General features: G+C 34.7%; 3 protein-coding genes across 8 annotated transcripts in view; 2 read left to right on the top strand and 1 right to left on the bottom strand.

The window, feature by feature from the left end:
- Window positions 1-8,412, top strand: part of msi1b (musashi RNA binding protein 1b) — a 21,703-nt gene extending 13,291 nt beyond the window's left edge. For 2 of the 5 annotated variants that reach the window (XM_016517731.1, XM_016517735.1), the window contains 8 exons: window positions 1,549-1,597; window positions 3,268-3,350; window positions 3,434-3,551; window positions 3,885-3,965; window positions 5,388-5,444; window positions 5,708-5,770; window positions 5,925-6,079; window positions 7,131-8,412. In XM_016517731.1, the coding sequence (XP_016373217.1) occupies window positions 1,549-1,597; window positions 3,268-3,350; window positions 3,434-3,551; window positions 3,885-3,965; window positions 5,388-5,444; window positions 5,708-5,770; window positions 5,925-6,079; window positions 7,131-7,172 (648 nt within the window). In that variant the 3' untranslated portion in view covers window positions 7,173-8,412. The remainder of the gene's footprint in view (window positions 1-1,548; window positions 1,598-3,267; window positions 3,351-3,433; window positions 3,552-3,884; window positions 3,966-5,387; window positions 5,445-5,707; window positions 5,771-5,924; window positions 6,080-7,130) is intronic. The other 3 variants (XM_016517732.1, XM_016517734.1, XM_016517733.1) reach the window with 3 other exon arrangements.
- An 803-nt stretch (window positions 8,413-9,215) lies between these two features.
- LOC107712452 (uncharacterized) lies at window positions 9,216-11,060 on the bottom strand. 2 transcript variants are annotated; one of them, XM_016517709.1, is made up of 6 exons: window positions 10,897-11,060; window positions 10,440-10,784; window positions 10,100-10,273; window positions 9,936-9,973; window positions 9,721-9,819; window positions 9,216-9,546 (listed from the first exon to the last, which is right to left on the bottom strand). In XM_016517709.1, exons 1-6 carry the CDS (start codon window positions 10,943-10,945, stop codon window positions 9,448-9,450), a joined length of 804 nt encoding a protein of 267 aa, XP_016373195.1. In that variant the 5' UTR covers window positions 10,946-11,060; the 3' UTR covers window positions 9,216-9,447. The 2 variants fall into 2 exon arrangements, with proteins under 2 accessions (XP_016373195.1, XP_016373194.1); XM_016517708.1 differs by having other exon boundaries at window positions 9,936-9,976.
- Window positions 11,061-12,045: 985 nt separating this feature from the next.
- Window positions 12,046-16,909, top strand: LOC107712453 (transmembrane protein 233-like). The gene is made up of 3 exons (XM_016517711.1): window positions 12,046-12,422; window positions 15,101-15,235; window positions 16,116-16,909. The coding sequence occupies exons 1-3, from the start codon at window positions 12,231-12,233 to the stop codon at window positions 16,125-16,127; spliced, it is 339 nt and encodes a 112-aa protein (XP_016373197.1). The 5' UTR covers window positions 12,046-12,230; the 3' UTR covers window positions 16,128-16,909.
- Window positions 16,910-23,075: the final 6,166 nt, after the last annotated feature.

A 23,075-nucleotide genomic window follows, 5' to 3' on the forward strand; every position in this document is an offset into this window, starting at 1 on the left:
TTTTTACAGTGTTGCGCATTTGAACCAATCACACACAATTCTGTTGAGCTTAGGAATGCAATGGCCAATCAGAAGCGTTCAGATGAGTCATCGTTCAAACTCATCAGTTTTGTTGAGAGCGCGCGCGTTCGCTGACTGAATTCCGGACTCTTGCGAATTCTCTCATCATAAACAACAAAGCGCAGATGTACGTACAATGTAAGTAAGAGATTCATTTCACAGTATACAGCTTCAGTGATTATAAGGATAGTTATTTGTTTGTGTGTGAGTGCTTAAACTCGCGATAGATCGATGTTAGTGATAATTTCACTTTCTATATATAATTTATTCGCTGTTTTAATAACAGTGGAAAGGAAACGTTATATAATTATCAATTTCTAACGTTTTTATTAAATTGTAATCACGTTAAATACAAATTCAGTCCCATTAAACATTTTTTTAGCTTACATGACACCAATGTCTGGTTCTTGCCTAAAAAGACGGGTTTATGATGTTTAATACATTTGGCTGCTTTTAGCCTTACCCTGGAGTTGGTTCACCCTCCGCCTATGCGCAACCTCCAGTAGGTGATGCTTGCTCACTCTCATTGACGTATCACGTCAGGGGCAGCCCGATCAAGAGATGTAAATATCAAATATGTTTGATATTTACGATTTAAGATCGGGGATGCTCCGTCTTGAACGAGTCCCATTAAACATTTCTTTAGCTTGCATGACACCAATGTCTGGTTCTTGCCTAAAAAGACGGGTTTATGATGTTTAATACATTTGGCTGCTTTTAGCCTTAACCTGGAGTTGGCCTATGCCTTGGCGTGTGGTTCTAGTGTTTGAGTGTCAGGTTTCAGAAATTATGTGACAAGTAAAGATTTTGTGTGTAAGCAGTTGAAAAAAAACTGTAAAAAATTTTACTGACTATTTCTTAAGACACTTAAAGGGATAGTTAACTGAATAATTTAACTTTTGTCATCATTTACTCAAGTTGTTCCAAACCTGTACGAGTTTCTTTCTTCTGTTGAATACAAAAAAAAAAGCTATTTTGAAGAATGTTGGTAACCAAACAGTTAACAGTAGCCACTGACTTCCATATTTATTTTCTATTTTATCTATTTAATAAATAGATTTATTTTCTATTTATTTTCCATAACTATGGAAGGCAGTGGCTACCGTCAGCTGTTAAATGCTAAATTGCTAAATTGTGGTGACCTTTAAAGACTCCCTTAAAAGTTGACAAAACTAACAGATATACATGTTTAATATTTTCACTTCCAGAAAAACTGAAATAAAAAAAAAACATTGATGACTCATCCTGCACTTCTCATATTTTTATCCAATCAAATGCCCCTATAAGCTCAGACTGACCATCATGTAGCATATTATGGTTTATGGCTATGATGTAGCTAAAGCCTATTGGCCATTTACAAAATAAAAGACATGCCCTTTTATGTTCCCTCAAACATCCTGTTTCAGTAGGATATGCGTCATCACAAGATTGAAAACGGTGACTAATGCTATAGATAACAAATAATCTCTTTCTCTTCCTGTCCTACAGGTGGATGACGCCATGCTTATGTTTGACAAAACCACCAACAGACACAGAGGTAAATTTCCCTTTCTCTATATTTCATTAAATAACTGTGCAGCCAATCTCCCGTTTGCTCCTTCCTTCCTAAACCTGGTCCAATCTGTCTCCGTCTCTTCTCCATGGCCCTCCATCCTGTACTCTGTAGGATAAGCGGTAGGTGAGGAGAGAGATTGAGTAATTAGTGTGTTCGTTAATCAGGGTTTAGGCTAAAACCTCGTTAAGCGCCCTTCCCTCCCCCTCGTCGTTTCGAAAGCACATCGATTATGACAGCTTGCATGGCTTTACCGCAGCCTTTCAACCCAGCGGAGAGGTGGAGGAGATGAGACACATGGAGAGACAGACAGGAGACCAGAGCAGTACTTGAGAAGAGAGAAGCAAGTTTTGTTGGAAAAAAAAAATAGTATATCTTTTTGTTGAGAAAATCTAGCACTGTTTACGGAGACGAAGTGGACACGTGTATGACTTCAAAGGTTTAAAAAAGAATACAGGTCACAGGAAATCTGTGTAATTACGGTATTAAGGGTGAACCTTAAGGACACAAGGACATTCACAAATATTTAACCTCAAAATGGAGAAGTTACAGGCACAAAGAAAAAGCACATTCAATTAGTTTTTACAGATACTTGGGGGAGTCCAAACGCCTGAGACCACAATCTGGGATGATTTAAATATGAATATAAAAAAGAAAACGTTTTTTTTTTTTTTTGAAGTAAGGAAATTTTATGATTCTGCCCTAAACAAAGTGACAATGATTGTGTGAATTTTTTTTTTTTTTGGTGATGTAGACATTCTGTAATTTATGTACACTACCGTTCAAAAGTTCAGGGGTCAGTATATATAAAGAAGAAAAATAAATTAATACTTTTATTCAGTAAAAATTTTACATTTTAAGTTATTACAAATAATAAAAAATGTATTTGTTACAAAAATATATTTCAAATAAATGCCTTTTTGAAACTTTCTATTCATCGATAAATTCTGGGGGAAAAAAAAAAAACTATTGCAGTTTACACCAAAAATGTATAAACTATTTTCAACACTGAAGAAATATTTCTTGAGCAGCAAATCAGCATATTAAAATTAATTCTTATGGATCATGTGACACTAAAAATTCAGCTTTGCCATCACAAGAACAAAATACACTTTACAATAGATTAAAATAGGAAACAATTATTGTAAATGGTAATATTACTGTTTTTATTGTATTTTTGTTTAAATAGACATAGCATTGGTGAGAATAAGAGGCTTCTTGCAAAACATAGCAGTGTACTACATAAATAGAGATTTAAATTCAAGTTTAAATTCAAATTTTCACTCAAATTGTTATGCTGATAATATAATTTTGTAACAGAAGCATTTCCATTAGTGGTCTCAGACTTTTGGACCCTAAATAAAAAGTATGGTGGTGGTACTGTGGTACAGTGATTATATCAGATGGTACTTTGATGTTTACCATGGTACATGTCCCCAAAAAATGGTAGTATCATTGTGATGTCACAGTCATTCTGGTATTTATTTAACAAGGTTTGTGAGAAGGGAAGTAGAATTTGTTGGTAGTTTCATCTGACCTTCTCACCTGAAGTTGAACTGAAGTACATGAATTTTAGACATTGTTTATAATGATGGCTGAAGTGGAAATCCAAATGTAAACTGCGGTCTGAGCGTCTGGGCTCTTTCTTGCCTCAGGGTTTGGATTTGTGACCTTTGAGAATGAAGATGTGGTGGAGAAAGTCTGTGAGATCCACTTCCACGAAATCAACAACAAGATGGTGAGAATTCTTATTCTGAGACACTGTTAGGCACTGCTACAACTTGTGTTTGACTGACTGATATCTTCCCTTTCCACTCACAGGTGGAGTGTAAGAAGGCCCAGCCCAAGGAAGTGATGTCACCCACAGGCTCTTCAAGAGGTCGTGCTCGTGTCATGCCCTATGGGATGGACGCCTTCATGCTCGGCATAGGAATGCTGGGTAAGAGAGTAGAATACAAGGATGATTAGAGTTTAAAGCATGGAATGGACTATTCTGCCCTCTGCTGTTCAGAGTGAAAAATGCAGTCTGGAAAAGCCATAAAATTCATACAGAAGACACAAATGCTACACTTTCATTCTACTATATTGACTAATATTGATTTAGTATTAATTTGAGTTATCATATAACTGTTAATAATATTAAAATTATTGATAATATTCAAATCAAATATTATTTTACGCATATAATTGTTTAACAAAATATTATATAGTTTTGTTATTTACTCACAATACTTTATGAATAGACATTAATTGGTGTCATATTTTTCCCCAGGTTATCCAGGGTTCCAGGCAGCAACATATGCGGGTCGCAGCTATACTAGTCTCACACCAGGATACACATATCAGTTCCCTGGTAAGACTCAATGTCCAGCTCATGGATTCTGTAGGCCTTTTCACACATTGGTTCACGGGAATTAACTCTCTCTTGGGATAAGACTTTGCAAACACTCATTAAATATATTATTCAATATTGGGTTTTTGAATCAGGAAGGGATTGTTTATCAGTTGATAAATAAGCAATATCACATGAGTAGCCGTGCGATATGGCTGTATATCGGCACGGCTGTGATATGGCTGTAGGCACGACTACAACTACATTCATGCCTAAAAAATGGTAAAACTACATTCTGCGACACAAAAACAGTATTATTTATAAAATTCTAGTGGATTTGGGCATCCGCCATGACACTCGCTGTGAGAAATATCGCAAACGGAGTCATTTAAACAATGAAATGGTTGGAGTTCTGTTATCACTACAATATTGCACTCCTCTCAGCCAATCAGATTCAAGGACCAGAAAGAACTGTTGTATAATTGCATATAACCAATTCAGTGACCATATTGTAATGGCTGTCAGATAAAAATTGCCTACATGTAGTTGCTAATTATGCTTTTGAACATTATCTGGCAGTCTTGGTAAAACATTCGATGTAACCCAATTTCCACATGCACAAAGTTAAATTAAAATTAATATTAATATTAATAGTCATTAATTGAAATTGAAATGTTGTGATTAGATTTTATGTGTAAAACCACATAGGTGACACTGGAGCACAAAACCAGTCATAAGTAGCACGGGTATATTTGTAGCAATAGCCAACAATACATTGTATGGGTCAAAATTATTATTAATTTTTCTTTTATGCCAAAAGATCATGTTCCATGAAGATATTTTGTAAATTTCCTACCGTAAATATATATAAACGTAATTTTTGATTAGTAATATGCATTGCTAGCTTGGACTTTGTGGTCCAGGGTCACATATATTAGATTATACTGTATGTACAGTACCATTCGGGGTCGGTAAGATTTTTAAATGCTTTTGATGGAAGTCTTTAATGCATACCAAGGCTGCATTTATTTGATCAAAAATGCATACAAAACAGTAATAATGTGAAATATTATTACCATTTAAAATAACTGTTTTCTGTTTGAATACATTTTAAAAAGTAATTTATTCCTGTGATGGCAAAGCTGAATTTTCACACAATCCTTCAGAAATCATTCTAATATGCTGATTTGCTGCTCAGTTAACATTTCTTATTACTATCAATACTAAAAACATTTGTGCTGCTTATTATTTTTGTGAAAACCAGTCATTTACCCAAAAACCCATAGAGACCCATGGCTGCTTGTAAATCTCAGAGAGGCGGTCTAAGACTGTCTTTCTGTGTGTCTTGCCACTCATAGGCCCTGTAGTGCTTGTCCATGTGTGTAGTGTGAACAGCACTTGTGTGTATGTGTAAACCGCTTTCTGTGTTTATCTCTATTCTAGAATTCCACTTAGAGAGGACCCCCCTTCTGACATCACCCCACCCCCCTGAGCTCACAGGTTAGTTCCTCTATGAGCTTTACAAGCAGCTATTGCACACGGCCAACACACAGCATAGTGTGATCTGATTGCTGTAAGCTAACGTTGTGACAACAGCACCCAGGAAATCCTGCATAACAGGCGTTACCACACATTATCAGAGCATCGTTTCTTACTCAGTATGATGCAAGCTCTTTTCCCACTGCTTTCGTACTGCTTGATACTGATTAAGTTCTCTTTCCTGTTTGTTTGCTTGTTCTACGTGTATGCGGCTGTTTTCATAGCCATTCCTCTAACGGCGTACAACCCCATGGCGGCAGCCGCAGCAGCAGCAGCTGTGGTCAGAGGTGCGAGAATTTTGTTTTTTCTACATCCCACACACGACCCATGCTCAGGAAATAAGAGCTCACACCCCAATGGCTGGCCTATATAGCTTTAGGATTTCCGGTTAATGAAAAGTGATTGAGACATTGTGGAATTTCATGTTGATTTGTTCTGTAGGCTCAACTCCTTCTCGCTCAGCTGGGTTTTTAGGTACCAGCAGCCCTGGGCCGATGGCAGACCTGTATGGAACGGCCAATCAGGACTCAGCCATCAGTAGCTACATCAGCGCTGCAAGCCCCGCCCCCAGCACTGGATTCAGCCACAGTCTCGGGGTGAGTCAGTGAAATGCAGTGCTGCTATTGTGGACTAAAACTAAAAACTATTAAAAACATTTTCAGTCATTGAAATAAAGCTGGAAAAAAACTACACTTAAAAAAACAGCATCACTAAAAATTAGAAATGTTGCTCTGGCATAAAACTAAAAACTATTAAAAACATTTTCAGTCACTGAAATAAAGGTGGAAATAAACTACACTTAAAAAATAGCATCACTAAAAATTAGAAATGTTGCTTTGGCAAATAACTTAAAAATCATTTTAAGCTAAAGTACTAAAATTACGAAACCACAAAAACACAAAATTACTAATATTTAAACTACATTTAAAATGAAAACTGAAAATAGAAAAATAAAAGCTAACTCAAAACATTAACAAATACTATAATAGTTAGTATAAAAGAAATTTAGAAATGTTCTCTTTGGTTCCATAAGGTTTAAAAAACACATTTCGACCATTTTCCAAAAAAACAATTACGTCAATTTAATTACTCTAAAAACATTCTGTGGTGTAACCAGCAACTAAAAAAATGCATAAATAAATAAACATATATTTGTACATTTTGAATACAATGTATGTATGTTAATCATTTTCAAAAGATTTTTAAATATATATTTTTTAAGAATTCATAAATATACATTTTTCGGAGTTACACCAGGTGACATTTTAAAACCTTAACTAACCTTGCCATGTTATGAAAGGTTAAATTATTGACCCTGACACACAGTCATGAGTGTCTGCAGGGCATATTTTGAAATATTAGTAGTAATTATTAGCTGTAATATTTCTAGGTAATAATAATTACTATTATTTATTATAAATTGTTATAAATAATTCACCAAAAAGTAATATAAGATTTCATATAAGAAGTGTATTCAAAGTCATTGTACATCTGAATTGCATTTTAATGTATTTTTTTAATTAATCGAGAAAATCCGATGAACTATGAATTTGATAACTGAACTTTAAATAAGTAAAAATAAGCAAGTTATTCCTGTGGATTCCTTTATGCTGCATTAAAATTCATGCCCTATTTGTATCTTTACAGGGCCCTCTGATTGCCACAGCATTTACTAACGGCTACCACTGAAATGAGTGACAGGTACAATAGTATTCATGGTTCTGACGTCTTCCACACATCTTAAGGAAGGATTTTTGAAGTATGTGGTGATTTCAATCGAATATAACGGATGCACTCTACGTGCCCCGCAGCGTTTTGTTATTTTCTCAAGCTCTCTGTTTTTGAATGGTTTTGGATGACATGAATCAACTCTAAACTGATGGAATGTCGGCTGCAACACTATTAATGTGATGTGACATATTTCCTGTTTTATGAATTACTGTCATATCAGTCTCTAAACTAACCTCCTGCTCCTCTTATATAGAGCTAAACCTGTAAATAACTAGTTCATTTCTCAGTTTTAAACGCTATCAACTTAAGTCTATTTTTTTGTCTTAGTTTTATTTTTTCTCTCTCAGTTCTTGTTCAAAGTTTTGTCTTTTTTGTGATGGCATTATGTACATGTAGGTCTGTAACTGTAGAAAAGCATTTTCATTTTAACAGCATAAGAGCAATAATCTGTGTCAAAACTATTTGGATCTTTGTAGCGTATTTAAAAGACTAAATCGCTTTCAGACACATTTGGTACATTTTCTACTGAAGAATATAGTGTGATGGGATGTCAAAATATATATTTTGTTAGTTTTGCAACTGGATTTATTACATTGATCATGAAAATAGCAGTAATTATAAGGAGAACATATTTCTCAGACTTAGATTCGACCTTGTTTGTGTAAAATATTGTACATACTATCTTTTTGATCTGGTGAAATCTGTCGGCGTGATTAAGAGTTTTTTTACACTCAAGAACGCAAACACATGATATTCTGTGTCCAAAAAAGTTTTTGTTTTTTTCATGATTTGATGAACTTTGTTCAGTGTTTTTTTGTGACAGAACAGAAGGCAATGTGAATGATGCTACTGTTGAGTGAGTGAGTGTGTGTCTGTGTGTGTTTGAGAGTGAAAGCATGTCTGATGCTGTCATGATCTAATGTATTATCTTCAGTAAGATGTTTTAAAATGTGAAGTGTAACCCCTATTTCCATGCTGTTTTGTTGCTTTTACCAAGTTTATATCCATAACACAATTCCTTTCATCTCTTTTAGAGGTTTAAAGTGTTGCAATAATTGGAATATAAATATGCTTCAATTAACTGAAGATTCTGGTACTGGTGAAAAAAAAAAGTAGCAACACTAATATAACACTTTTTATGAAGTAAACAGGATGGCTGTTATTAATTGAAAGTTTTAATGTTTCTTGTTTGAAGCTTGACCCTCTCTGATAAAATGAAATAAAAAAAATTTAAAAAGTAAATTTGGAAATGCCAATTAAATTATTTCAAATTTCAAAACTCCTACATGATTTAAAACGGCATGACTCACTTTACACCAGACGTTGCCTGTTAATTTTGTTAGTCTTTTTTTTATTCACCTGTGGCTTCAGAGCATGTCAAATCGCCTACAGTCTGTAACCGATTCTGTCTTCTGAAAGCGCACACTGAACACTCCCACACAGAAATCTGTATTCACGGGACATTTGTGAAAATATATTGAAACTAAAGATTTTGCTCAGGATGAAACAGCATTATCTTGTTGTTGAAGCACGTCATATGACTAGGGCTTTTACCGTTAAGTCGCTAAATGGGGTTGCGTAGGCAGCAACACGTATCAGTCTTTTTTGGTAAACATCTCTGTTCACTAAACATTTTATTTTTTGTCATCTTCTTGTATCACGCTTATTGCTACAAAACTTGCTATTGACACTGTAAAAAGTAGTAACCTGCAACTATTAGCTTAAAGAGCTATTTTAACTTCCATTTTAACAATTGCAGTTTAATTCCTATATAAAGTCATTTCATACTTAAACAGTCTTAAAAATAAAAGCACTAGCAAATAAACTACTCACAAAACATTTTGCAATTCTATGAGGTTGCATATCTGTTTGGCAGTCACCTTTTGAAGAATGCTATAAAAATACTGTATGTTCAAGCTCACTACTTAACCTTAATCACTTGGAAGACACAAGAAAATGTGTTATTATAATTTTATCTTAAATATATATACACATGCACCTTGAGCACAATACATCTTAAAATAGACTCAAATGTGAGCCGACAATATTTAATAATTCAGTCTTCATGAGTATTACATGAAGAAACACAAAAAGAAATACACTTTTACAGAAACACCCTTACTAAATTGGGCCAAACAAGACCAAAAGCTTCAAGTGCCATTAAAAGACTCAATGACAGTCATATGCAAGGCGAAAGAGATTACAGTGTGAATAAAATTCAGGCAAATAATGCTTAAACTTCATCCTTTGGTCCTTTCTTTATGTGGACCTCAGAGTATGTCACTGACTCCTCGGTGCAGCTCACTGAAGTGTGTGTCGGAGCTGGACAGTTCTAAAAAATAAGTCATGATATAATGACAAAATAATTGCATGTGGTTACATATAAAGTGCAAGTGCAAAAGTAAACAATGCTGTCCATTTGCTTTCTGAATTGTTAACATGTAACAATTAACTAAGCATGAGTTGAATACTACAGACTAAACGGCTCTTGATAGGCATTATTTACCTCATTTCTTGATTTCACACTGTCTCGAGGAATGTTTAATGCTGCATAAACAACCGTTTCACGAGTTTCAAGGCAGTGTGATCCACGGGTAGCATCAACCTGAGAGTGAAATAACTTATTTGAAAACTACAATATTACTTTTCTGAAAGACCATCAGCTCTGCCAATATTCACAATCAAATGGAAAAATTAAATAAATCAACAAACTTCACTCACCAGGGCTTCTTTTGCTCTAGTTTCTATTCTCTTGTGTCCTACTTAAAATAATAATAATAAAAAAAAATTGATAGTGAGCTTCAAATCTCAAGCACATTGTGATAAATCCATAAACATTCAATTTTAAAAGAAATACACAATTTTAAAATCACAATTTTTCTTACCTTTATAATGTATGTGAATAACACAGGCAATACAGATGATCAGCAAAACAAAACCCAAGCCTGAAAGAACGGCCCACATCACTATGTCTGAATTATAGGGGTTTGGTGGGAATCCCAGGGTCACAGGTGTGAGAGTTGGTGTTATCGCTGTACTTGAATTAGACGCTACAATTGCTGTGAGAGAGAAGTATAAATGTCTATCATTTGGATTGTTCATTAGACTTTTTGAGTACCAAAAAGTGTGGAGTGCATTGACTGTTGCATAAAAAAATGTATTGTATTCTCAGTCCTTTAACAGAATAGAATCAAAATTATAAAATGAGTTCAAAATAAAGCTTACCCACATACACGTGCGTCCCATTTCCATATTCAACAGCTCCAAGTCCAGGTACATTCATATGTGCTGTGCAGTAATACATGCCACTATGATTTAGACTTATTGACTGCAGGTGCAGCGTTGCGTTGATAAACACAGATCCATTTACAGGCGATGGATAGGCAGACTTAACAATCGCTTCACTCGCCACTATAGTTTGATTATCTCGCAACCACTTAACCATGATTCCTTCCACGCGTGAATCAGCTTTAATATGACAGGTGATGATGGCATTGGTGCCTTCTTTTGTTGTTATCTCAGGTATTTGCCACACAGATATGTCCCAAGATGCATCTCCAGAGACGAGACCTGTGAGAAAGCAGCAAAAAAAAGTAAAGTAATTCATTCATTTAATTGTTATAAATCTAGCAGCATCTTTATATTAAATTGTGCTACTGAGGAGGAAAAGGGACGATAATACCGGAGAACCAGATGGTTACGAAGAGAGCAGAGAGACTGGTGCGTGTCATTTTATTTAACCTGCATAGACAGCGGGTTTCTCAAGTTAGCAGAGGCAGCTGTTTTTCATTTTTCCTGTGTGGTGTATCCTGCCGTTTGAAACAAAGCATCACCTTATCTGCATAGACTCACACGCTACGGTGACACCCACAGACAGGCTACTTGAGCTCACATTATAGCATTTTCACTTTTTAACAGTTGAGTCAGTGGCATCAATTTTTTATTTTTTTTGTCAAATGTACATTATTCATTTAGCAAATCTGTTAATTGATTAAAAAATACAATGAAATGCAACTCATACAAACGATGCAATTCATACTTTCTACGATGAACATGCTTTTAGTTTCTGTATTAAAATGTATTTTGAGATTTTTTTTTGAGGTGCAAGAGGCCAAAAAATGAAACAGCTGTCATTATATCATAATGAACAAATAAACATTAATGAAAGAATGACATTTTTGAAAAGAAAAAAGAATACAAATATTTTAACCTTGAAAACATATTTAAACCCTTTTTTAAAATAATATATGAACATACATAGAACATGTGATTACACTTTATTTTAAGATGTCCTTGTTACAGTGATTGAATATTAATTAACAATATGTCCTTACTAGAAAATTATGGTTACATGTAATTATGCATCATTTACTGGTTTTACTATAGTATATACATGAGATATGTGTAATAAGAACATTGTAAAATAAAGTGTTACTTAAGATTTTTCCATACTGTATCATCCAGAGCACTATTGTATAACAGTAAAGCGTGATTCAGCTTTTGTACACTATACTGCGCTGTTTGCACCCTCCTCACTAAAACCGTGGGAAAATTGCCAGTGTGCATTTCTTGGCAGCCTTGTAATGTGATTTTGGGGCCATTATCCATATGGCTGTATCAGTTGTAACTTTAACACTCCCTTCTCCCTTTGACAGATAATGGTAATATGGGCAAGTAGACAGACTTTTTTTCTCCGCTTGCCTCTCCTCTTACATCTTACATTGCTTCAGCGTCCTGCATACAGTCTCTCTCTCTCTCCCTCTCTGAAGTGGGATAGTGTTCAGCCCGGGTGGTAATTAGGTCATAAGCCATCTCTGACTCACTCAACGTCTCATCCATCGCCTTTCACACTTACCCAATCATCTGACATCCCCATGAGTGTCTCCATGAGCTCTTGCCTTCTTGTTTCTCCTCCAGTCTTCCATTCAGTTTCCTGATCTGCTCCGCACGGCTCTTGTAAATGTTCTCACCCTCTCCTGATCCTTCCTAACTCACACTGCTTGTTACTCCTGCATCATGAGTCCTGGTCTTCAACGGTCAGACGAAAAGACAAACCGCTCTATCGATGGAAGCTCGGACCACAGTTTTGGAAGGTGTGCTGAGGCGCAGGGGGCACCACCACTGAAAAATTACATTTTTTTGACTATTTTCACTTGCTTTTGTCCGGCATGGCCTATTAACATTGTGGCGCTGGTTTTTTCTCTAATGGTGAGTAGAAAAGACTATTGTTTTTTTATATTATGGAGTGTATCTACCTGGACAGTTGCATGTTCGTATGCTGCTTATTTAAAAGAATAGTTCACTCAAAAATGAAAATTCTGTCATAATTTGTGGAACAATAAAAAGATATTTTGAGAATTTTTCTGTCCACACAGTGGAAGTCAATGATGACCAAAACTGTTTAGTTGCCAACATTCTTCAAAATATCTTCTTTTGTGTTTCACAGAAGAAAGAAAGTTACATAGTACAGGTTTGCAATGACATGAGAGTAAACAATGACAGAATTTTCATTTTTGGGTGAACTATCCTTTTAAATCACATTTGTTAACTGAGGATATAGATCATAATGTACAGTTTATCTTTGGTCTTATCTGGTGTTTTTCTGAAGAGTTGTTTTTGTGTGTTTATAGTTTTGCACTTGGCAGAGTGTTATACATGCGGCTTTGAAATCTGACTAAACCTAATGTTCTTATGGTCCAGATAGACATATAAGTGTTATAAATAGACCGGCCTCAAGTATCTGTGCAGTTCACTTTTGTAGCACTCCCACACTTGCAAGCAAGACTGCATACACTCTCACACACACACCCTTTCCCCTGCTCAAACATTCACACGGCAGCCTGCAGATGTGCTCATTTGCACAAGGCACGTAAAAGGTGGATACTGTGATGATGAACTTTCTCAGGCTGTTGTTCTCTATACTGTAGATGAACAGGAAGGTTTTTTCAGTGGTTTTCTACCTGACTTTTCACACCTTGACCTCAGAACGAGAGACACAGTCTTACAATCTGGCCACTAACATGTAATTCACTTTCTTTTTAATGTCAATTCAAAAGAAAGTTACTTTTGCTATGAATTTAATATATATTAAAAAGCAATGTTTCTCATTCTTTTTTGTCTTAAGACCATGACCCCATCAATACGACTCAACATTAATACTATATATTATATACATCATGTATATTAATTGTAAATGTTGAGGCTGTAACGCTCGCCTAAATCAGACACGAGAATAGAACCGTGTTTTATTTGTGTGACCTGTCTAGGCGAGCATTACAAGGCAAATACCTGAGGCCTGTGTATTATTGAAGTCACTAATATTATAAATTTTATAATTAATATTAATGTATAGTACACTTAAATAATTGTGGGTAAATAATTGTAAATGATAAATAAAAAAGCATTTAAAAATATATATAATATCAATGTTAGAAAATTATGTAAATAGTGTATATATATTCAAATAATTGTATAAAATATATATAAAATAATTATTAAATTAAAGCTATTTCAAAATAAATAATTTTATACCATATTATTTTTATAATTTAAATGCATTATAAATGTGTACACACATTTAAATGATTTTTTAAAATAATATTATTTAAAGGTTTTTAATCAATAATAATTGCTACTGTCGGTGAACTGGGAAAAAAAAAACATTAGATTAATGCTTAGTTTTTTAGTCTAATAACAACCTTAATATTTATAAGTAATAATTTCTGCTTTACAGGTTTAAGCACTGCACCATAGGAATAAAGAATAATACATCAGTGATGTATAATGAATCAGGGGGTGCGGATCAAGACAAAATGGGTATAAATGTAGCATACGTTCATTTGTATATTTTTGTAAGGTACAGTGATTCATGGCATAAATGTGATTCATCCGCATCATAAAAATGAATCATTTTCTGTCATACCTTTCCCCTGCATTCAGCAATCAAATCTGTGCTTTAAATGCCACCAGCAGACTAGAGACAGTGGGCTCTGAATGGGGTAAAGTGCAGGGGCTTGCTGTGGAGAGCAACACCTCCAGTTTCAAGTTGACTCTACCGCTGCTACACATTAAAACTTTAGGGCTCGCTGACTACAGCAGCTGCAGACGCCACCACACCGCCTGTGAGAAACTAGATGAGCATCACAAATCAACCCAGCTTAATGCCCTCTGACACACTGGGGGGTTTTATGCATACAGTATCATTGTCAAAAGTGGTTAACACATGATCTTTATCTTTACAAGAGCAGTGATTTGATCCTTTAAAATATTTTTTTCTCACTAAACTTCATGCTCATTCATGAAAAAAACAACTTCTTTGTAATCAGTAGGATTTACTTGAGATTTACTTCCACATTTACTTAAAATGCATAAAATATTAAAACATTAGATATTTAATTTGTTTTATTTCATGTTTCATGTTTTAGGCATACATCTGACAACATGTAGTGATGTTTACCACTAATAAAGAGTTTAGACCACCTGCTTTGTCTCAAATGTTATCAAAACCTGAAAATTCTGGTTTTAATATGCGAATCAGTTTAGTGAAGTCAGATGATCTTTGTCATCCCAGTAAATGTGATTTAGTGCGAGTGGGCTGTATGTCCAAGTCTAAGTTTGCTGTCTGATCTTATTAAGAGAGACGTAATGAGGCTGGCATCTTCACTATGCCCCTCATTGCTGTCTGCTTTATAGGCCACCTATACTGAGGTCTAGTTTTTACTTGGAGACCTGTCACTGATGTTGCTATCCAAATATGCTACAAATGTATTTTTACAATAAGCTAAATTTTTGTATTGCTTCATTTAAATGTATGTCTTTGAGTTTTTCCATCCTCAAATTATTTTGTGAAATTGTGTCGTCACGGTTATGATTTCTCTCTCATTCAGTCTCAAAGCAGTTATGATGCAGAAGACTATGAAGGAGCTCAGCGGTTGGGGAGAAAGGCTCTTCACATGGGAATTGCTTCCTTAGTCATTGGCCTTGTGATCATAATGATCTTCTCTGTTGTACACTTCACCACGGTACTCATTTGCACAAAGCTGTCTTGAATATATTATAAATATGGTTTGTTTAAAGAATAGTTCACGTAAAAATGAAAATTCAGTCATTATTCACTCATGTCTCAGTCTTGCCAAACCCGTATGAACTTTTGGAGAAAATCCTAGCCACTGTTTTCAGTATAATGAAAGTGAAGGACTGGCCAAAAATACAAAAAACACCATAAAAGTATTCTAAAAGTAGTTCTTATGACTCATGCGCTTGCGCTATATTTCAAGTTTTCTGAAATTACACGATAGCTTTATATGAGAAACAGACTGAAATGTAACTCATTAATCACTGAAAGTCTTAGAGTAATCATTAAAGAAGCAGCAATGCTTAATTTGTGAACACAGTTTTCCTTTAAGTTGAATCTTCTATATGAATAAAAATATTCTACTCACAAAATCAGTGTAAATAGTTTGATAACAAATTAGACTGATCTGGTTTTTTAAAGTCACTCACTGACTTGATGGCCCGATTGCAGTGGTTCAAATTCAACTGGAGAAGATTATCAGTGAACTTAAATTTCAGTCTGTTCATCACACAAAGCCTTTATGTGGCTTCAGATAACTACAAGAGACGTACTCGCTACTTTTAGGGAGCATTTTAATCTTTTTTGAGATTTGAAAACTCCTATTCCTATTTATTCACCAGATTTTCTCTTTTTCTTTTTCACAAGGGAAAACTGTGTTTGGAACAACTTGAGGATTACTAATTTAAGGATTAATTTTTCTGTGAACTATTCCTTTATGTACATTATTGTCTTACTCGCATATCCTATTAAGTAACATGATTTATTCATTGTGTTCTCATTTAGTAAGACATTTTTTTTTTAAACTTTTTTTTATATCAACTAAACAGAATGCAATCTGATCATGGAGAAACCAGTTCGACAGGAAGACTACACTGTAAATTGGTGGCAATCAGTTCCAGTTAATGCAGGAGGACACTGTGCTACACTCAGAACGTGGTTTCACTGTGGTGGCACCATGAGCTTCAACCATCCCGGGTTTATAAGTAATCAATATTTTCAAATGGAATGTATAAGTGGGTCTGATTTGCTCAAAGCATGGCCAAGAATCCGAACTACAGGAAATCTTACACTAAAAGTAATTTAATATTCATAGCATCTCAGAAGGATGTTGTTTATTTCCGCAGGCAGTACAACTGCATTTGTACGTCTGTATTTGCTGAGTATGATGGCACATCAAATATTGTAAATGTGTAGTTTAGAGGTGTACATTGTATTTGTCCTGAAGCATACTAAAAGGATGCTTGAACCCAAATAGCTGATGCTTTTACAGAACACAAACCAGTGTATGTTTTTGGATGAATGAAAAATTACAAGAAGTATGATCAATTTTTATGAATATGAATAAATGTGCAATGTATGTAACGACTCAATACACTAAATGCACAAGTGTCTGTAACAGTTATATAATGGATTATAGCGGCACTAGACACTCCATCTCCAACTTTACACCCAATGCAATCTGCAGCGCTTGGAGTATCCTGTATTTTGATATGTAATATTATAGCCAGCTAAGGTTAAATATAGCTAAATCTGTCTCAAGTCTTGGCAATCACAGCAAACAAGCTAAATATGCAATGGTAGTATTTACTTTAAGTGTTTCATTGACAAGTTTTCAGTGTACTTCAATGTACGGGTGATTATAGTAATAGTAATCAGTGTGTCACTACCATCAATCTCACTTGAGTTACTAACTAATGTTTTTCCAAGATGTACTGGTGGTCCGTCTCACTACTGTTGCCACCCATGTCTGTGTTTATTGAAGTGTGCTTCGCGGATACAGTTCCACCTATCCCAGTACCTCATTGCCAGTCATGTCATGACACTGCGAAACTGAACAGCCGTGAGAATGTTGCAAGCTTTTGATGAACACGTGTGTGTGGACACTCAAACACAGCTGGCTCACTCCATCACAGGACACACCCATTGGCACAGCCCCTAAAAAATAATAATAATACATTTAAATGAAATAACTATGAAATATAAAATTAACATTACTTTAAAATATTTAAAAAATACTAATAAAATATTTTAAATAAAATATTAAAAACAATATGTGCTGTTTGAACTCAAATAATTCCTTTATTATTTTAAACAGGCTAAACCACATTTCATATAATACTTAAATAAAGCTGATGGTAAGTGGTCTAGTAAGTGATTACTATAATAAACTCATACATAACATTACAAATTTTTCTATTAGTGTAACAATCCGTTTAGGTACCTAGTCAAAACTGCACTTTTTACGCAGTTTGTGAATAACTAGCAGATTACACTGCATTAATTTGTAGCAAACAAATATGTGAATAATATACATTTATAAGTTTGAGACAGAGCAAAAAGTAGAAAAATGTGTTACAAGGCTCCCCGTCTTCCACCGGTTTAACTTTATGCAGAGCTCGCTGGTCCCCTGCTCGCTTTCCCCTGTCCCGAACAGCAGGCGGAAGAGGTGTGCTTAACATTTAACCTTTTTGTGAGGCAATGTGAAAATGGCGTTATGAAAAGTAACATAGTTGCGGGCTACAGGCAAATAAAGTTTTCAGAGGTAAGATATTTATTCATGAGGGAAATCACCACAGTCCGAGATGAAACGGAGATACGCTGTGGTCGTTTCTGTAGGCGAGACTTACACGCAAGAACAGGAACAAAGAAAATGTCAAAATACGACCAAAGAAACAACATCCCAGTTTTTACTTTCTTGGTATTTCTAGGTTAGCCTATTCAACCGTTGAATCGGCTGCGTAACTCCAAACTGATAAAACTGTACAAAAACGCCGTGTAGGTATAAAATACGTTTAGGTGATTTCCAAAACAACAGCGGTCAAAGGTTAGGTTACTTCTTTTATCGCTAGTATTGTTAGTGAACCGTGTGCGTATTTTAACAACGTTTTTTAAGGAATTATACATCTGTCAAATTACTTAATGTAAATATAAAGGTAGTTTTCGGCTGCAATCTGCAGTTCGTCTTGTGGAACGCAAACTGTTCTTTGGCGCCTGCCCGCGCCTCTAGCACATTTTGGCTAAACGTCGATTATCTGAAAAAGCTAAATAGTAAGGGTTTTGCCATATTTGTCGTATGTGATAAGTAAATCTTCAATAAATTGAAAATAATTACATTATTTTTCTTGTTGTCGACTTACCATCCGATACTATCCGCGAGCATCCGTATGGTTGTTATGGTTACCAGATGAACACTACTTAACGTAGGTCGCTACCGTCTATTTTGAAATCAATAATTATTAATACTATAAACTAATATAAGTAACTTTTATAGTTACTTAAACTTTGGAAACTCCCGTACTTTAGAAATTCTTGTAGGAAAAGAACATTATTACGACACATTAAACATTAAAAGGAAAAGTCACCCAAAAATGTTTGTCATCATTTACTCACCCTCGAGTTCTTTCAAACTGTATGATTTGCTTTCTTCTACTGATCGCAAAAGAAGATATTTTGAAGAACATTGGTGACCAAACATTTGACAATAACCATTGACTTTAATAGTATTTTTTCCCATACTATGCAAGTCAATGGCTACCGTCAACTGTTTGGTGACCAATTAACATTCTTCAAAATATCTTCTTTTGTATTTAACAGAAGAAAGAAACTCATACATTTTTGGAGCAACTTGAGGGTGAGTAAATGATGACAGAATTTTTTTTTTTAGGTCGACTTTCTTTAACATTTAACTTTTTAAACCCCAAGTGAATAATGTTTATATACTTTTGAGTGAGATGAATTGTGAAGAAAGCTCTTGTTCAAAATTGGAAGTCTCATTAAAATGCATGTAAATAAGGAGCAGCATGGGCAACACCAGCAGTGAGAGAAGTGGAGCGGAGAAGACGCAAAGGCGAGAGAGCCGTGGTAGCAAAGATGGCACTCGACCCAAAATCCTAATGGACAGTGCGGAGGACGGAGACATCTTCCAAACAGATGACGCCAAGGTGGTATAGTTACAGTGAAACACTAACCTTGAAAACATGTTCCTTAAGTCATTTATTGCAGCAATATCTGACTGCTCTGCTTCTATTAGCTGTACACACCTCATCCATCTTTCTCTCTGTCTTACTAGGAGTTTCTAGCCTGGCGACAAGATCAGGAATCAGATACTAAAGCCCCGCCAGAGGAAAGGCCCACTGTGTTCCGCTGGAACGGTCCAGGGAAAGAGATCTACTTGTCTGGCTCCTTCAACAACTGGTCCAGCAAAATCCCCTTGACTAAAAGGTGAGTGCTGACAGATCATTAGATCATTAGCATGACATGGTAGACTATGTTAGCACAAGAAACACAGCAGGAGGTATTTGCATCATCTTAAAAATTATAGCGCTAAACGTTCTACAAGGTGCTGCAAGTCAGCTGGTCCTCGATAGTGGGTCTGTTCAGATAGACTCAAAGGACAGCAGGGGAAAATGAGAAGCTAAATACACTGCTGTTCAAAACTTTAGGGACCATTTAAAAAAAATAAATTAATACATTTATTCAGGAAGGAGACAATAAAAGTATCAAACATGACAATAAAGTCTTTTACATTCTAAAAATTTCTATTTGAAATAAATGCTGTTCTTTTAAACTTTGTATTCATCAAGGAATGCTGACCAAAATCATGGTTTCCACAAAAATATGAAGCAGCACAACTGTTTTCAACATTGATAATGATAAAAAAAAATTTATTGAGCAGCAAATCAGCATATTAGAATCATTTCAGAAGGGTCATGTGACACTGAAGGCCAGAGTAATGGCTGTATTAATAATATATATTAAAACAGAAAAAGTTCACAATATTACAAAATCTCACAATATTAGCTTTTACTGTATTTTTTGATCAAATAAATGCAACCTTAGTGAGCATAATAGACTTTCAAACCCATTATAAAAAATCTTACCGATTACAAACTTTTGAACATTAGTTCAAATAAAAATATATTTCTTCACATTTCTGCTTTTAAATTCTCTCTCACAAACTAACTTTGTGCCACAAATGCTGTTGATTGAGCTGAACTCGCAACAAATCCAGAATTTTCCTTCAACTACGTTATTGTACATAATTGTCTAGCGTCACACATTTCAAAAGTGAACAGAAAACACTTCATTATGTTAATGTAGCATTAGGACACTCTCTCTCTCTCTGGTACTGTACTTTTGGCCACTTTTTTAATCACTAAAACTGATAAATTAAGGCACCACTTGCTGTGCTTTTACATGCTCAACACTAGGAGTCAGTGTGCACTTACAAGAAACTGGAAAAAAACAACAGAGGACATGGTGATCTCATGCTGAAAGCAAAAAGGCATCTTCCAGAATGTGCCTCCTTTTCATTCACTGTCATCATGAGTAGAAAGCCTTCAGAAATCATTCTAATATGCTGATTTATTATCAATGCTGGAAACTGCTGTGCTGCTTAATATTTTTGGAACCTGTGACACTTTTCAGGATTCTTTGATGTATGGAAAGTTAAAAGGAACAGCATTTTTTCAAAATAGAAATCTTTTCTAACAATATAAATCTTTACAATCACTTTTTATTAATTTAACATCCTTTCTGAATAAATATATAAATTTATATCAATAAAAAAAATACTGACCCCAAACTTTTGAAAGGTTAATTAAATAAATGCTGTTCTTTTTTATTTTTATTTATCAAACAATCCAGAAAAAAGTATCACAGGTTTAAAATTTTTATATATATATATATATATATATAAAACAACACCACTCTTTCCAACATTGATAATAAATCAGCATATTAGAATGATTTCTGAAGACTGGAGTAATGGCTGATGAAAATTCAGTTTTGGATCACAGAAAAAAAGTAAAGTATATTATAATAGAAAAACATTATTTTATATTGCAATAATATTTCACAATATAACTTTTTTCAAATAAATTTAGGTTTTTCTTAAGCACAAAATCGCATGGCAAAGCATATGGCAAAATTACTAAAACTTGAACAAAAATTTTTAAGTTTTAGTAATTTTAGAAAAGTAATCTAAAAAGTGCATTCATAATATTAAATAAATAATGTAATAGTATTTAAAAGAAATTGAAAATTAACAATGGTGTATATTTTTGTTGTTTTGGTTATTTATTTAGCTAGCTAGCTTTCTGGAACATTAAACTATTTCCATTACTTAAACACTTCATTTGGGTTTTCTTACAGACATGAAATCTGATGGAAAGTGAGCAAGTGATTTGAGAGGAGATCGATTCTTTGTAAATACAGTGTTGCAGTTAAAGGGATAGTTCATCCAAAAATGAAAATTTGATGTTTATCTGCTTACCCCCAGGTTCCTTTTTGGGCTTAAAGAGATAAGAAAAGATAAAGAGCCTATGGTTGGAAATTGCTGAGTGTGGGCAATTTTAGAAAACAGAGACTTTCCCTAACATGTTCCCATGTCTACTTTTAACAGTGTGACCCAACCCTGCTGCCTGAACCAAACCATGTGATGCTCAACCACCTGTACGCCCTTTCCATCAAGGTCTGGCAGCAAACTACACACACACTTTAGAAGAGACTCATAGAAGAAATTATCTAATAATGTCCACACCCTCAATGATAGTTCACCCAAAAATGAACCTTTTGTTATTTAATAACGCTAATTTCAGTCAAAATCTGTGTGACGTTTTTTTTTCTTCAGTGCAACACAAAAGTAGATGTTGCTGTCCAAAAATAGCAAAAGCACCATAAAAGTATCATTACTTTAGTAGATATGAGTGCGTAATGAGTTATTGAGTAAATGAGTTATTATTTTCAGGTGAACTATCCCTTTAATCATTTTTATTTTGCATATGGTAGAGGTGACCAGCATTTTCAGTTGATATCACTGATGTGCATCTGTTTGCTCTCCTCACACAGGATGGCGTGATGGTTCTTAGTGCGACACACCGCTACAAAAAGAAGTATGTGACCACACTGCTGTACAAGCCTATATGATCTCAATCCACCAACACTATTCTCTCTGGTTTCTGCCTTATACTACTAAATGTTATTCATCGAAGAAAGGGACCATACCTATCAAACGTCACCAAACGCATGCGTCTCTGTGAGTTTATATTTGTGTGTTTCTGAATGTCAGCGTCCGATCCATAAACCAATATTTACAATGTTTGCACAAATAATGTAATGCGTTTGCCAAATGTAAAAATATCAGCTTGCAGACGTGTTTTGTATGTGGCTTTTCAGTTTATGAATTTCAAAATACTCCTTGATCATTCAAAGGACATCTGTGATGTCTGTTTTCATCTTTTCTTAGAGATCTTGATTCCTGGGATGTTACTAAAAGACATTTGACATTTAATGTGAACATTCCCATTACGTTCCTCTGGATTTAGAAAATCTGCAAATAAAATGATAACTGTTGATGAATGGACCATTGTGCTAATAAAATGCACACTAAAACATTATTTGTGTATTGTTTGTTTACATGAAGCAATCACACACTGATAGCGTATTTTGATGGATAAGCTATACTTTTTAACTGTTCTGCTGCTTTAATTGGCTTTAATATGAGCACTACATATCTGTCTATATGGGTATCATGCATTATGTTTATGTTTTTCTCAATGCAAGGTTTTCTTTGTCACATTTTGCACAGAGGTAATTGAATGTTCTCTTGTAGATAAAGATGGTTTCTGTAAGCTAGTCTATATTATCGAAATCCTTACACAGTTATCATGGCAACAGTTTTGGTCATTAGGGTTGGCTGAGACAGTTGTGTGTGTGTGTGTTTTTTTTTTTTTGTGATGTAACCAGGCGAAGACATCATCCCAGAAGTAGGCGAAGCTGCAGTGAAT

This window comes from Sinocyclocheilus rhinocerous, unplaced genomic scaffold (assembly GCF_001515625.1).
Source record: "Sinocyclocheilus rhinocerous isolate Xijiao unplaced genomic scaffold, SAMN03320098_v1.1 scaffold87, whole genome shotgun sequence".
In the NCBI taxonomy this organism is placed as follows: Eukaryota; Metazoa; Chordata; class Actinopteri; order Cypriniformes; family Cyprinidae; genus Sinocyclocheilus; species Sinocyclocheilus rhinocerous.